General features: G+C 60.5%; 1 protein-coding gene across 2 annotated transcripts in view; it reads left to right on the forward strand.

The window, feature by feature from the left end:
• The window catches only part of THAP4 (THAP domain containing 4), a 33,967-nt gene extending 18,453 nt beyond the window's left edge, over positions 1 to 15,514 (forward strand). For both annotated transcript variants that reach the window (XM_054570379.1, XM_054570380.1), the window contains 4 exons: positions 4,735 to 4,894; positions 7,040 to 7,149; positions 7,907 to 8,010; positions 15,248 to 15,514. In XM_054570379.1, the coding sequence (XP_054426354.1) occupies positions 4,735 to 4,894; positions 7,040 to 7,149; positions 7,907 to 8,010; positions 15,248 to 15,367 (494 nt within the window). In that variant the 3' untranslated portion in view covers positions 15,368 to 15,514. The remainder of the gene's footprint in view (positions 1 to 4,734; positions 4,895 to 7,039; positions 7,150 to 7,906; positions 8,011 to 15,247) is intronic.
• Positions 15,515 to 16,007: the final 493 nt, after the last annotated feature.

Raw genomic sequence — 16,007 nt, forward strand, 5'->3', positions numbered from 1 at the left:
CCTGCTTGCAGGCGAGGGCCGCGGTGGGAACCCCTCGGACCTGTCGGTGACTCGTGGAAGAGCCCCCGCCAGAGCCCAGTTCTCAGGCCCCGCTCGGCAGCAACTGAAGCCGAGCCCCGCCAGCTCACGAGACGCCCGGCTGCGGGCAGCAGGTCCCCCTGACAGGCCGTGAGCCGGCAGTTCAGGACGGGGCGCTTCCTGGGCGGCACCAGCCTTCTCTCTTCCGGCTCTCAGAGGGCTGGGCGGAGGGGCAGGGGGCGGAGCACAGGCCGCACCTAGGGAAGGACCGCAGTGCGGGGGCCACGCTGGGGCCGCCGCCTTCGCCAGGCCCGCCCGGCGCGCTGGGCTGTGAGGCCGGGGCTGTGGCCAGCTCGACAGCACAGCCGGGGGCGAGGGCGTGTGGCTCACCCCGCAGGCTGCTGTTTTCATTGGAACACATCCGTAGAAACTGGGGTAGTTTCCCCCCAAATCAGTATGTCCGGCTTTTCTTAAAACACCAGGAGACCTTTCGCAGAGGGCCCTTACCCTGGGGGGCTGCCACTCGCAGCCGGCGTGGGCCGAGGCCCTGGGGGCTGGACGGCTCCCTGACGCGCTCCCTCTGCCCCTGGGTCACCTGGCCACGTAAACGGGGCCGGAGAAAGGGCGTTTGGTCTCGGGTGGGTTGGTTGGTTTTTGTGTTTTTTATGTCAGCTTGTTTGTTTTGTGGACGTTTCACCTCTCAACATTTTTACTGAGGCGAGGTTGGTGTAAGCGAAGCAGCCCCGCGTGGCCCCCCACGCTGTCCTGCCGGTCCCCACGGACCCGGCCCGTCTCGGATCTCACACCAGCGGGACCGGAACACGCGCGTTTCTGTGGCTGGCTGCTGCTTTGTAGCATAGTGCTTTCACGGAACAGCTGATGGGGTTTTAATTGCTAAATTCGCAGTGTGACCAGACAGTGTGGTGGACGCTCTGTTCTTTGGAACTTACAGGTTTTCTTCGACCCTTCAGCGGCCCGTTTTTCTGAGTCTTCTGGAGGGACTTGAAAAGGAGGAGTGTTCTCTAGCATTCAGCTCCAAAGCTCAGCCTGTATCATTCGGAAGCGCCTTATTTGTCACGTCGTGTATTCTGTTGTTTGTGCTTTATTGGCTCGGACGTGGGCATGAATCGATGTTTCCTTTGGTTCTTCCTGTGAGCAGCGGTGTCTCTTCAGTGATTTCTGCTTTGTGTGCATCCCGCCGTGTCCAGTGCGGGAGCATTCACACCGCTGCCCCTTCGTTGGGACCTGCATCTTTGCCTTTCGAAGAAGCTCCGCTGTGACTAGTCAGTGCGTGTTGGCTTGGACTTCGTTTTACCTGGTAGTTTCTTCCAGGAGCGTCTGCCCCGCTCTCCGAAACGCCCTCTGGAATTGCTGCATGCGTGGCCTCTCCTGTTCACAGCAGAGCAATCGAGGGTCCTGCTCTGAGGTCCCCCAAAAGCCTTTTCTTCTTACGTCAGTTCTGGCGGGGTCGGTCTGCGTTCTGCCTCGTTACTGACATTGTGCCCGCTGAGCTTGGTTTTCAAGCGAAGGCTCCCCCGCGTGAGCCTCACTGACGCAACTCTAGCGACGGCCCGGAGCCTGCTGCGCCCCACCCGCTCCCCACGGCGGAGCACAGGCCTGCGGGGGCGGGGCGTCCGCCCCCCGGGGCCCAGGCTCCCGTCTGCGTGGCTGAGGACTGTGTCCAGCGTGCAGACTCTGCCTCCTGCTGCCGCCGTTCCTCGTCGCCTCTTGGTGAAGCCCGCGTTCTGGGCCTGCCGTCGGGCAGCTCGCAGGCTCCCTGAGGCCGGAGTCCGTCCATACGCGAGCTCACGTGTAACTTAAAATTTTCTAATAATCACACCAAAAAGGTAGAAAGGAGAGGGGTAGCCAAGGTTAATAATATATTTTATGCAACCCAGTATATCTGACACACCATTTCCACATGCGGTCCCACAACACCGGAGGTCACTGAGGTGCTTGGGGGTCTTTTTCTCGGATGGGGTTTTTGAACGCCGCGTGCTGCGCGCCTCGGTGGACCGGCCGCGCTCCCGGAGCTCGCATGTGTCCACCCGCTGCCTCTTGGGCCTGCCTGTCGAGCAAGGTATGGTGACTGTAGGACCCGTGGCTCCCTTTCCGTCCCTGCGTCTTCTCAGTGCAGCGGGGGTCTCCCCCCGCCACCCAGGGAAGCCGCTGGCCCGCACCCGGCCTCGCGGCCGCGGCCTAACCACCGGTGGGTGGAGTCAGGCCCCACGTGGCCTCTCCCCTGCCCAGCATTTCTGAGGCTCCTCTGCGTGTTGGCACGTGTCCGGGCCTCCATGGTCCGGACGGCCCCGCTGGCGTGTCCGTCCAGCGAAGGGCTTTGGGCGGTTTCCACGCTTTGGCTGCTGGGATGCTGCGAACACGCGTGTGCGGGGCTGTGTGTGGGCGTGTGTTTTCGGGTCTCGGGTGGGCTTGCTGCGGGGTCCCGGCTCCTGCTCCACTGCGGACCCACCAGATTCTCTCACCAGTGGGGCAGGAGGGGTCCAGCCCTCATAGCTTTGCTCTCATGTCCTTGGCCCTTCTCTCCCTCTGGAAATCGTCCCCGCCCTGTGCCCCATGCCCTCCCTGTGCCACCCCTTGGCTTCCCCCTGCGGGCGTGTTCACGGATGCGTTTTCTTCTTCTCTGGGGATTCTGCAGCTCCTTCCGCTGCTCACGCTCATGCCTGGGGTCTACCGCGGCAGCCGCATGGCTTCCTGCTCGGGGCAGCCCGGCCTGGCCTGGCCCAGGGGGAGGTGCCAGCACCGTCCGGAAGCCTCTCGAGAGGGAAGACGGCTGGCTGGGCACGGCATCCGGGGACCCGGACGGCTTTCGTAGGAGCGGCCACACAGACCTCTGGGCTGGGATGACCGTCCCCCACCCTGAGTCCTAGAGACGTGAAGCCAGCCCCATTCCCTGCTTCCTGCCCCCCTCCTCTATGACACTGTCACCCAGGGAGGGGGCCCCTTCAGAATGAGGTGCCTTTAACGTGGGCACTGAAGGGTTCAGGTCTGTGCATTGTGGCTCCGGGGGGTCTCAGCTCGCAGCTGCAGGCGCAGCAGCAGGTCGCGTTCTGGACCCCGCCACCTCATGCCCCGTTGGCCCAGGGTGCTCAGTTGGCCAGGCTCGTGCCAGCCCTGCCTTGGCCGGCCCCCACCCGAACACTGTGGGTCAGCTCAGAGGACTCGCCGCTGGGCTGGGATCTCGGGCTGCCCCGTGCCCGGCTTCTGGCTCTCCTGGTCACAGACGGGGCTGCCTCACGTGCCGAGGCCGGGGCCCGATGTCAGGAGCAGCGCAGGCTGTGACCGCGGGCTCCGACGCCGCCCTGCACCGCACGTGCCCGCGCGGGCCTGACCCCTGGGAGCCGGAGGGTTGCCGGCAGTGTGCTGGCGCTGACCCGGCAGAGGCCTGCCAGGCGGGAGACTCACCGAGGCCATCGCTGTCTGTCTGCAAAGCAGCGTCTCTGTGTGTTCTAGAAGGTCTGGGGCTCGGGCTGTGCGGCTGACGGACGGTGCCATGAGCGCGCCAGCCTCGGACCGCCCAGCTCCTCCGTCTTGCACGTCCGTCGGTGGCGACCTGGCGTCTCAGCCGCTCAGGCCGTAAATGCCCAGTCGCCTCCCTTCCTCTCACATCCTGCATCCACCGCCCCCCGCCCGCCAGGTGCTTCCTGCAGCTGCGCCCCTCCACTTGGCCAGGTCTCAGCCCCACTCATTCCTCTCCCGGTCTCTGTGAGCTCAGAGTCAGGGCCAGAACCCCCGAGCAAGGCCAGCCCAGCACCCCTGGCTGGGCCTTGCCTGCGGGACCCACTCTCCTCAGGGGGTCCGCGCGCTCCTGGGGGGCCGGCCTTGCCCACTAGCCCCCACTTCCCCTTCTTGCTTATCACCAGACGCACAGTAAGCTCTGCGCCTTTCTGTAGCTCTCTGAGTACGGCCTGTCTCCCCTCACTGGAATGTCACGTAACTGGACGTTTGCCTCCTATAGCTTCTGGGCTGGTGCTGTCTGCCCCCGGGGGGGAGTGGGTGGATTGGAGGGGAAAGACAGCGGCCAGCTCCCAGACGTGAGCAGCGGCTCCTGCTGGTCTCGACTCTCGATTTTGAGGCCTTTACTCCTTACCTGAGTCAAAGACTCTAACCGACATCCTGATTCAAATTTGTTGTCTAATTATGAGCATTTTACCAGCCACCCCTCGCTCACTCTGCAGGCGGCTGGCAAAGGAAGGGCTCACACCCCAACCCCTGCCAGGCTGCCGCCCTGCCCTGTGTCCTCGCCGAGGGCCTGGGGCTGCCCCCAGCCTGGCCGCACGGCCTCCTCAGTCCCCGTTGTCTCAGCCGAGGTCGGGCGCTGCCCCACGTCCAGAGCCCTTTGACTTCCCTTCCTCCCGGATGCTGTTCTCCCGGAACGCTTCCTGTTTGTAGCCGAAGGTTGTGTCCTCTCAGAGCCAAGGTGCTTCCAGGACTCCTGTCCCTTCCGTGCGTCGTCCTCCCTCTGCATGGGGGCTGCCGCGTCTTGACGCTCGGTCTGCAGGACGCCGTTTGCCCATCGCTGGGCCGTTTTCTCCCCTTCTCGACAGGTGGCTGGTGGCACATTCACGGTCCGTGGGATCAGCTGTAACGACACGCGTGGGCCCATGGAGTGTGTTTTCACGCACAGCTCAGCAGGGCTCCGTCCGACGGACACCAGTGGACGCGGAGCCACTGACTGGCTCTCTCCTTTGTCCTCAGAGCCCCCCAAGATGAACCCCGTGGTGGAGCCGCTGTCCTGGATGCTGGGCACCTGGCTGTCAGACCCGCCTGGAGCTGGGACCTTCCCAACGCTGCAGCCCTTCCGGTACCTGGAGGAGGTGCACATCTCCCACGTGGGCCAGCCCATGCTCAACTTCTCGTAAGTGCGCCCGGCTCTCGGAGAGCCCCCGCCCCCCAGCGGGACCCACGGCGGGCGGGAGCGGGCGGGCGGGCCGGCCCAGCAAGACCGCAGACGTCTTTCCCCAACACTGGAACGCGTGCTCGTGCTCAGCTCCGCCCCCGCCCCAGGGTCGCTGGCAACGGGGAGCGTGGCTTTCCTGAAGGCGCCCCCGGCGGTGGGGCAGTGCTGCTTGCAGGAGGCCGGGTGCAGGGCGGGGGCCGAGGACATTTGCATTCTCAATGATGGTTTCATCTGCTTTTAGAGAGGGGAAGGGGAGAGGGAGAAAGGGAGAGAAACATCCCTGTGCGGCTGCCTCTCAGGCGCCCCCTGCTGGGGGCCTGGCCCGCAACCCAGGCATCCACCCTGGGAATCGAACCGGCGACCTTTTGGTTTGTGGACCGGCCCTCAAGCCACTGAGCCGCACCCGCCGGGGCTTATTTTTAATTACGGAAGTAACATAGTGTTTCGTTAAAACCATAGAGAAATATATAAAATAAAACAGTAAAACATGCTCTGGCTGGTGTGGCTCAGTGTACTGAGCGCTGGCCTGAGAACCAAAAGTTCGCGGGTTGAATTCTGGTCAGGGCTCTGGGTTGCAGGCCTGGTCTCTAATTGGGGTGTCTGAGAGGCAACCAATTGGTCCGTCTCTCGCACATTAGTGTTCCTCTCCCTCTCCCTGCCTTCCCCTTTCTCTAAATACAGATAAATAAAACCTTTTAAAAAAAAAAGTAAAACTCTATCCTTCCCTAATCACTACTGTACAGTTAATTATATATTAAGAATCTCATTAAATTAATTTGGTACTGTTTGTGTCATGCCTAGCAACTTCAGCAGGATTAAGACCCTGTTCTTAAAAGTATTGTCTTGCTCTGGCCCAGCAGCTCGGCGGGTTGGAGTCCCGGCCCAGTCACCGGAAGGTTGCAGGTTCAGTCCCTGGTCGGGGCGCAGAGGGGACGCAACCGATAGATCGATGTCTTTTCCACATCAATGTTTCCCTCTCTCTCCCCTCCCCAAACCAATAAAGAAATCCTTGGGTGAGGATTTTTTTTTTAATAAAAATATTTAAATATTAAAAAAATAAAAACATCTCATGCTATTTTTTTTTTTTTTTTAATCCCACCCAAGGGTATGTTTATTGATTTCAGAGACAAGAAGTGGGAGAGAGGGAGAGGGAATCATCTATGTGAGAGAGAAACATTGTTTGGTGCCTCCTCCACACGCTCCAATCAGGGATCAAACCTGCAACATTTTGGTTACGGGAAGCCCAGCCAGGGCTTTGTGTTCTTTACTGAAGGGATGAGGGCAAAGTGATGTTCTGCATGTGACGCAAAAGGAGGGAATTCTGGATAACGCACAACCCACAACATAAAGTGGTCTTTTTCAATAACGGGTACAACCCATTGGACAACTTGGTGACCAGCCTTAAACCCTGGACCACAGTTGGAAGCATACACATCGGTAGATGCGGTGGTGCGTTAGGTCACGACCTCGAGCGCATTTCTCGTCAGGGATCGTGGCAGAGAGAGGGCTGTGCTGCGACCACCGGCGCTGGCCTGCGGGAGTGGCCTGGGCCGGGGCAGACTCCGCGGCCGTGCCAAGTGCCGGGGGGCGGGGGGCGCTCCTGTCGGCCTGGGTGCCCCTCCCTCACCGCCGCGAGCTTGCCTCACGGTGCAGGGGCCTCGATAAGGAGCCGAGTCCTGGCTTGGAGCCTGTTCTTTCCCACCTGGGAGTGACTGGGGGTCTGAAGCAAGATGGTAGCTCATGGGAGGGCAGGCCTGGTGTTGGGGTGAGACTTTACCTGCCCGTGCCAAGGCCTGAAGCACGTCGGGGGCTGGGCCGTGGGAGGGGCCCAGGTGGTAGAGGACGGGGGGCCTCAGGGGCAGGAGAGTCCAAGGGGCGCTTCCAGGTGCACGTGGAAGCCCTGACGCGTCTAGTGGCTGCAGCCCATGCACCTGGCTGCCCAGGTGTCCCGTAGCGTCCTGTGTACCCCACGGGCACAAGAGACACGTTTCCTGGTGCTCAGTGGGGCCCTTATGAAGTGAGGGGGCGGCCGCAGAGCCTGCACTGGGAGCCCTGCGTCCCTGCCCTCACCGCCCTCCCCCCGCCCCCCCCCGCCCCACACAGGTTCAACGCCTTCCACCCGGACACACGGAAGCCCATGCACAGGGAGTGTGGCTTCATCCGGCTGGAGCCCGACACCAACAAGGTGGCCTTCGTCAGTGCCCAGAACACAGGTAACCCGCCCCGCCCCCCGCCCCCCCGACTGGCCCGCTGGCCTCTGGTGAGGCAGCCCTCGCCCCCGCACTCTCGGTTACTCCAGTGTCCCCACTCACCGGTCCTGGGGGTGCCTTGCAGGGTGGAGCTGTTGGAACAAGTGCCGTGGGCCCTGCCTGCAGCCTCTGGGGTCCCCAGGAGGTGGGGGCGCTGGAGGAGCGTCCTGTGGGGCGAGGGTGATTCCGGAGGCACGGTCCTGCCGGCCGCTCTGCCTGGAGGTCTGCTCAGCTCCCGGGGGGAGGTTGTCCCAAGGCAGCTTCCCAGGTTTGTCAGTTAGAAGTTGCTCAGAACCCACCTGCTGACGCTCACTGCTCACTGGCCCAGGTGAGTCTCCCTCCCTGGAAGCAGGTGGATGATTAGGACCAGCCCAGTCTGGAGTGGAGCTGCCCGGGGCGGTGGTCAGCCGGGAGTCAGAGGGCAGCCAGAGGGGCGTCCGTTCTGCTGGCCCCTTCTCCCTCCTCTCGGACCCCAGGGGACCTGCTGGACGGGGGCCGGGCCGGGGCTTGGAGTCCGAGCAGCCGTCTGTCGCTCACCCGGCCCGGCTGTGAGAGCCCCAGCTTTTCCCTCCTGAATCCCAGGAGGCTCGTTGCAGGCACGGGGGCCGTGTGGCCCTGGCGGCTGCGGGGGGCAGCCCGGCTGGATCCGGGGCTGCGGGGGAGCCGGGGGGGCCGGGGGCCCCGCGCAGGCTGCGGGGACTGACGGGCGGCCCTCTTGCAGGCATCGTGGAGGTGGAGGAGGGCGAGGTGAACGGGCAGGAGCTGTGTGTCGCGTCCCACTCCATCGCCAGGATCTCCTTCGCCAAGGAGCCGCACGTGGAGCAGGTGAGCCCAGCCGCACGTTGTTGTGCCGTCCCCTTCGGCCCGGGGGCCTGGCTGGTTCCGTGTCATTTTTCTATTGCAAACGTCCTTTTACACGTGTGTCGTCTGCTTTTGTTGACATAGCCACCTCTGTTGGATAAACTTCTCCCAGTTGAATCGCTGGATCTGAGGGCAGGCACGTTTTAAATGCTGACAGGTAGTGAGAAATTCCTTTTCTTAACGAGGGCGCCCCTGGCAGCACCACGGGAGAGCCCGGCTCCCGGCGCCCGTGCGCCGTGCCCTGCGCTCGGACCTCGCGAAGCTGTCGAACCTGACAAATAAGACGAGGCGTCGTGTTGGGGGAGGGGCGGCTCAGGTATATTTTATGGATCATGCCGTTACAGTTGTCCCGGTTTTTTCCCCTTGGCCTTCTCAGCCCGGTACCCGCTTCGTGCATGCCCATGGGTCATGCATGTAAGTTCTTTGGCTTCTCCTTTCCTCTACTGTTCTTAACCTCCCCCTGTCTAGTGTGTGCCTACTGTTTTTGTTGCTTATTCCTTGTACCTTTTCTCCCATTCTTCCCCCTCCCTCTCCCCCTCTGATCTCCATTTCTATGATTCTGTTCCTGTTCTAGTTATTTGCTTAGTTTGTTTTTGTTTTGTTATCAACAGTTGTTGATAGTTGTGAGTTTGTTGTCATTTTCCTCTTCCTAGTTTTGGTCTTTTCCTTAGATAAGTCCCTTTACCGTTTCATAGAATAAGGGCCTGGTGGGGATGAACTCCTTTAGCTTTCCCTTGTCTGGGAAGCATTTGTCTGCCCTTCCATTCATTCTAAGTGACAGCTCTGCTGGACAGAGTGATCCTGGATGGAGGTCCTGGCCTTTCATGACTTTGAATACTTCTCGCCAGCCCCTTCCTGCCTGCGAGGTTTCTTTTCAGAAATCAGCTGATAGTCTTATGGGAACTCCTTTGTAGGTAACTCTGCGTTTCTCCTGCTGTTTTTAAGATTCTCTTACTTTCTTTAATCTTGGGTAATTTAATTATAATGTGTTTTGTTGTGGTCCTCTCTGGGACCAACTTTTTTGGGACTCTCTGTGCTTCCTGGACTTGTATGTCTATTTCCTTCACCAAATTAGGGAAGTTTTCTTCCATTATTTTTTCAAACAAGTTTTCGATTTCTTGCTTTCCCTCTTCTCCTGGCCTCCCTGGGATTCGGATCGTGTGCGTTTGGAGACGTCCCAGAGTCTTATTCTCCCCTTCTTTTTTTGAATTCGTGTTTCTTCATTCTGTTTTGGTTGATTCTTTATTCCTCATGTTACAAAGCGTGGACTTGAACCCTGGCTTACCTCCCTTCACGGTCGGTTCCCTGTCCATTTTTCTTTGTTTTGCTTGGTGTAGCCTTCATCCCTCCCCTCACACGTGTGCTGGGCTCAGTGAGTGCCCTGAGCATCCTGATCCCCGGGGTTTTGAGCTCTGCATCTGACAGGTTGCTTATCTCCGTTTCATGTAGCTCTTCCTCTGGGGTCTTGTTCTGTTCTTTCATTTGGGCCATGTTTCCTCACCTCGATTCGGCGGCCTCTGTGCGGTAGGTGGGACGGCTTTGTCCCTGTCTTTGCGCACCTGTCCCGTTGCGAGGGGCGGAGCTGCAGGGAACCGCCAGTGCAGGGCAACCCACCGCATCGCTTTGTGGCTCCGCATGCAAGGGGGGGGCCGGGGAGGCGGCCGTGCTGCTGCCCGGTTGCTGGGGGCTTGCTCAACACTTGCTCTGCTTCCAGACGCTGCCCCCCTTTCCCGTGTGCGACTGACTGGCGCCCCCCCCCCCCCAGCTACTGCCCAGCAGGGGTTCCCGGCGCGGGTGGGCTTGCGTCCCATCGAGGCCAGTGCCACCCTTTAAGTGGACTCTCCTGAGAGACCGGCAGTCGGGGAGTTTCTTCCGCTGCCCCAGCCCCCACCGGTTTTTACAGCCACAGGTTTTGAGGCTCTGTTTTCCCGGCGCTGGAGCCCTGGGCGGTGCGGTCTGGCCTGGGGCTGGGATTGCTCCCTCCCCAGGTGTCCCTCCCAGTTTTTATGCACCACACGTGAACGTGGGACCACCCATTCTGCGAGTGCCTCGCCCCCGCCACCCCGTATCCGCACCCCATCTCCGCCCCTCCTCCCCATCCGGATGAATGTGGCTTCTTTAAATCCTTGGCTGTTGGATTTCCATACAGTCTGATTTTCTGGCAGTTCTGGGTGTTTTCTGGTCTGAGGTTAGCTGTGATCTTTCTTACGGTTGTGCGAGGAGGCGAAGCATGTCTGTCTACACTTCCATCTTGACCAGAAGTCTTCCTCGTGTTTTAAAGTTAATTCATGAGTGAGAGGAAGCCGTTGGTATTTCTTGTTCTATGTACTTGATGTTCAAAGTCATAGCCTGTTTTCCTATGGGTTTTCGTTTTCTTACTGATTTATGGGAGCTTTTATATATTATGGATGTTAGCCTATTATAGGCTATATATAACATATTATAGGATGTCAGCTGTGCATGTGACCACTGTTTCCCATTTGGTGGCTTATGGGTGCCACCCACAGGGTGTAAGCCCTGCAGTGGCCGCCCCGGGGGTCTTTCCCTTTGGGGTGTGGGTGTGGGTTCCTGCTCGGGAAGGCGCTCTCTCCAGCAGCATAAAATGTCCCTCCGCTCTCTTGTGCTCCTGCAGCTTTTCGCATGCGGGCCTTGCAATCTGTTTCTGGGGGTGCAGTATGCAGTTCTGACCCTCCCCAGATGGGTGGCCAGGGACCCTGCAGGTCTGAAATGTCGTGCCTGTGTCAAGCCACATCGCCAGAAACGGGAGGGGCCCATTTCTTTTGTCTGTCTGGCTCTTCATTAATAATTTAAAACCATCTAATAATTTAAGGTTGTCTTAGCTTTATGTTGTATTTTAATGTCTGGGAAAGGTCTACATCCTTTTCTCTAAATTTTCTTGGTTAATCCTTAAGCATTTCCTCACCTAGATGAGCTGTCGCTTGAGCTTGTCCAGGCGTGTAGGACATGCACCAGGGCTGCGTGAGTGCGTGAGCTCTCGGGGAGAACGGGTCTCCCCGTTGGCGGTGGTGCCGGCGGCACGGGGAACGTGGCATGGCTTCGCTTTGGGCCCCGGGAGGGGTGTTCGGGAGACCCCGGCATTTATTCCTTTGGGAAGGCGAAGCCGTAAGTGCCGTAGAATGTGGTTTCCACCTCATCTTCTGACTGGCTGTTGGGGGTCATGGGGAAACTTGAGGTTCCCGTGTGGGCCCACTCGGCCGCGCCTGCTGGGCCGGGGGTCCTGTCTCCAGTGCGCTCAGAAAAGCTTCTGAGTCTCACCAGACGCCCTTGCTGCCTCCTCGGGGAGGATTCTGCGTTTTCTCCACCCGATGCCACCAGGCAGTGGATTCTGTTAGTGACGCCGAGCGTCGACTCGTGTGCTTTTTGAGGGTCCCTGCTGCTGCTCATAGTGTAGGGAAATGAGTTTTTCCCGTTATTCTTGCCCACTTTGGTAGCAGTTACTCATAGAACCCACAGGCGTCAGGGGCCCCCCGGGAAGGCGCCTGGGCCGTCCTGCACGGGGAGCCGGGGGGCCCGGACCCCGGCCCTGCCCTGCCTCCTTGCCCACGTCGCGGGCCCCGGCCGCCCTTCACTCGCACGTTCCCGTTTCCTGGGAGACTCGTGAGTCCGGGCAAGAAGCGACACGCGCACCTGCTCTTTTCTTGCTCGCACTTGCCGGGGGCTGCCCGTTCTGTCGGAGTTCCGTTTGGGTTATGCTCACTTACATTCGCCAGAGAACTGCATTTTCTTAATTAAACAAAAAGAGTGGGCAGCAGCGAGGTCTGTGGGGGGCAGGAGGGGAGGGCCCGCTCTGCACAGCGGCCCGGGCCTGGCGGGCCTTCCCCCACAGGGGGACCCTCCCGTCTTCTCTCGGGTTAGAGATCCTCGGCGTCCGGGCTTTCTCCGGTTGCTTCTTAGCTGCATCGCTTCAGCTGTCAGGCCGCCTGGTACTTTTCCTTCCGTTCGCTGACTTTCAGAGACGGGGCAGTGACGGGAGGGGAGGCGACCGCGGCCGTTGCGCACTCACGCCCCGTCTGTGCGCATCTCCACCCCGGGCGCGGCCCCGAGGCCTCTCGAGGCCCAGCCTCCCGCAGCGGTGCCCACACATGTGCCTCATGCCCGCTTTCCTTGTTCAGTGTTTCCACATTGAGTTAAAAACACACATTAAACAAATTCACCGTCTTAATCGTTACAAGCGCCCACTTCGTGGTTGTGAACGCGCTTGCGGTGCCGTGCGGCCGTCACCCCCGGCCAGCGCTTGTAACTCAGACTCTGTGCCCGTTGGATCCTGACTCGCCCGCCCCCCGCAGCCGCCGTCTCCCTCCGGTGTCTCCGATTTTGCCAACGCCAAGGACCTCGTGTGAGGGGGATCCTGCGGGACCTGTGTTTTGAAGACTGGCTTGTTTTACTTCCTCAGCGTAACGTCCTCCACGTTCCTCCGTGCTGTGTGGCCTGCGTCAGGATCTCCGTCCTCTCAGAGGCTGGGGCAGGGTCCCTCGCGCGGAGGGACCGCAGGTCCCCCCTCCCGTCTGCCCATGGAGGCCTGGGGGCCTCCGCGCCATCGCTGTTGTGTCTGATGCCGCTGTGACCGTGGGCGAGCGAGTGTCTCTTCAGGCCCTGGCGTCCGCTCTTCGGGTCTGTGTCCAGGAGCAGAGGCGCTGGGTCGCCAGGCAGTTCTCTGATTCATTGTCGAGGCGCCTCCATCCTGACTTCCACCGAGGCCGCCCCATTTTCCCTTCCCACCAACAGCGAGCGGGGTCCCCGCGTCCCCGTTGGCCCCGGGTGTTTTCTGGGGTGCTGGCAGCAGCCGCCCCGACGGGGACACCCCACGGAGGTTTGCGCTTCCCTGGTGGTCGGCGCTGTGGGGCATCTTGTCGCGGGCCGTCCGGGTGTCCTCTGGAGAAATGTCTGTCCCGTCCTTGGCTCACGTTTGAATGGGGCTGTTTGGTTTTTGTTGTTGAGTTGTAAGAGGTCTTGATGTGTTCTGGGTGTTCATTCTATGATTGGCAAATGTTTTATTTCTCTCTATGGGCCACCTTTTCTCTTTGTGGAAACTGCCTTTGGATATACAGATTTTTAAATATTCGTGGAGCCCAGGTTGTCTGTTTTTCTTGTGTTGGCTCTGTGTTTGGTGTTACAGCCAAGGAACTGTCACCAAGTCTGGTCGCACAGAGATTTTGCCCCGTGTTTTCTCCGAAGAGCTCGTACACGCAAGCCTGTGATCTATTTTTAGTTACTGTTTTGTGTGTGCTGTTCGACAGGAGCCCGGCCTCGCTCTTCTGCATGGTTCCCAGCGCCGCTGGTTGAAAAGCCTGCCCTCCCCCAGTAGTGGTCTCAGCCCCCTCCGTGCAAGGCGGACGGGGCCGCCGGGAAGGTCTTGCGAACGAGGACCACCTCCGTTCCACACGCAGCAGGGCCGGCCGGGGTCCTGAGCACAGAGGGAGAGCTGGGGGGCCGGGGGCGCCAGCGTCGAGTGCTCTCGCCTCTTGCTCCCCATTAGCTCCCACACTCCAGGTGTCTCCTGCAGCGACATCGGGCCACCCGTGCTGCCGGCTACGGCCGGGTCCCCCTGGCCACTGCCTTCCATTCTCACCTGACACGGTTCTAAACACCGTGTTCATTGCTCCACCCAGGAACCTTCAGAAATGCCCTTTCTCTCATACATTGAAAGCCACACTTTAAGCAAATGAGCTGCTCGTCACTCGTACCAGTTCTGCACTTGAACGTGCCGGCGAAGCGCGGGGTGTTGCGGGCCTGTGGCTGCTTTCCAGGGGAGGAGGGGGCCCCCTGCGGGGCGTGGGCTCGCAGCAGCGGGGGCGGGCTCTGCCTTGCCGTCGGCCAGGCCGGTGCTGGCTTCCCACCCCGCTCATTGGAACGAGGACTAGCCCGTGGCTCAGGTAGGTCTCTCTGGCAGCCCCAGATGCCCACAGTCACCCTCGGTGGCCCCGCTGGGTTGCTGGCTGTGCCAGAGGCTGCAGGCACAGGAGAAGCCTGCTGAGCCTGAGCCGTGCAGTGTGCATCTGCCCCAGTTTCAAATCTTTAAATCTTTCCACATGACTCCAGTTCGAAGAGAATAGCACGAGAAACGAAGCCCCAAGGACCTGGCAGGTGGCCCTCGGAGAGGCCGTGCGTGGGGCCGTTCCTGGCCTTGGCGCTGAGCGAGCCGCCGTGGCAGCCGACCGGCCCCCGGAGGTGGGGCGGCCGGCCTGGGGCCTGGGGCCTGGGCCCACGGCAGCCCTCCCCGCTCTCCCCGGCACCGCCTCCATCCTGGGGCCTCGGCCGTGGGGACCGCTCCCCAGCCCTCTCCCTCGGGCCTGCTCGCCTGCTCCCCGCTGCCTCCCTGCTTATCTGGAGCAGGGTGGCTGCCCCGGGGGTTCAGAGGGTGTGTCTCAGCGACTGAGCTGAAGGCCGAGGGGCAGGCGCACAGGGGTCCCTGAGTGACGGCTGTGAGTGCGCATGGCGTGTCCGGAAGCCGCCCCGGCAGCACAGGCGTGGCTGTGACACCCCAGCCGACGGAGCGGCCGGGTCTCCCCTCCGCACCCCTTCTCGCCGGGGCCTTAGTCCTGGCAGCCTGGGTGAATCTCTGCCGCCTTGGAGTCACCCCTGATTCGGGCTTTTCCTCTGCCGGGGGCTTGGCCATTTACAAAGCAGCTGGCTGTGGCCCAAAGCAACGCTCCTATTTCCTGTGCTTCTGGAGCCCCCAGAATGTTCTAGAACATTAGAAAGAATGCCAGGCCAAGCGTCTCAGCCTCCTCATGCTCCTCTGGAGGCCTCCTCCCGGGGCACCTGCCGCAGGCGTCCTCGCTGCCGTGGTCCCGCCACGCTACCTTCGGGAGCCCGTGCGCCGCCAGGCCAAGCCGTAGGCTGAAGCGGGAAGGTCCGCTTCTGTCTGACAGTGCGATTTGCAGGCAGAAGGGAGTGGGTGGCCTCAAAATACCCTACGGCGGGGACAACAGCGACTCGCTGTCCATCTCTTGCTCCTCTGGGGGCAGCGGGGGCAGGGAGAGGCACAGGCCAGGGCTCCCGGCACCGGGGCTCGGTAGGCGCCGCAGCCCTGCGGGCGGAGCGTCTGCCACCGGGCTCGCTCCTGAGGTGACAGGTTGCAGCCTCTGCAGGAACACTGGGCCTGTGGTGGGACCTCGGGCCTTTGCTGCATCTTTAGAAGGTAGAACTGAGGTGTTTGTATTTGTTTTGTTCTGCTCAGATTACCCGAAAATTCAGGCTGAATTCTGAAGGCAAACTTGAACAGACGGTCTCCATGGCAACCACTACCCAGCCCATGACTCAGCATCTTCACATCACCTACAAGAAGGTGACCCCGTGACCCAGAGCAGAGCTTCCTCCCAGCCGTGTGTCGCGAGGTGACCCCTGGCTCCTCTGAGACGCCGCCGCAGGTGTGGGTGTGGCCGCAGATCCCATGGGCGCAGGGTGTTGCCCCGTGTTCCTGTATCAGCGTAGAAAAACCAAATAAAAGGCCTTTATTTTTATGGCTGAGCATTTTGATGTCGTCACGTGTGCGGACTGTCCCCTCCTCTGCTGGTGTGTGTTTTCCAGAGTCTTTTCCCTGCAAAACTGAGAAGGCGCGACTCCTCCTCCTCCTCCTTCCTGCATTTTTTACCAGATCTGAAACGCTGATAAGCCTCCAGCTGAACCTCACTGAGGAGCTGAAGGCGGAGGCGGGACAGAAAGGGCTGCCTGACCTTTACGAGCTGAGGGGGCCTGAGGACCCCGTTTCTGAGACAAAGGACACCCCGATGGCTCTGTGACAGGGCGCTGCTTTGGTCTCTTCGCTGGTTGGCTGCGCGGCCTTTAACCCCTGCCCAGCAGTTTCCTCTGTTCCTCCCCCTTCTTCTCACTGGAGTATTTTTAAGCAAATTCCAGACATAATGTCACTTACCCTAAGTGCTTCAGCCTGTGTTTAAAAACAAAGCCTTTTATTTTCTTGGCACATCAGGGGGTCGGAA

Source organism: Pteronotus mesoamericanus, unplaced genomic scaffold (assembly GCF_021234165.1).
Source record: "Pteronotus mesoamericanus isolate MK-2021 breed Mesoamerican mustached bat unplaced genomic scaffold, CSHL_Meso_final contig_203, whole genome shotgun sequence".
Taxonomy (NCBI): domain Eukaryota; kingdom Metazoa; phylum Chordata; class Mammalia; order Chiroptera; family Mormoopidae; genus Pteronotus; species Pteronotus mesoamericanus.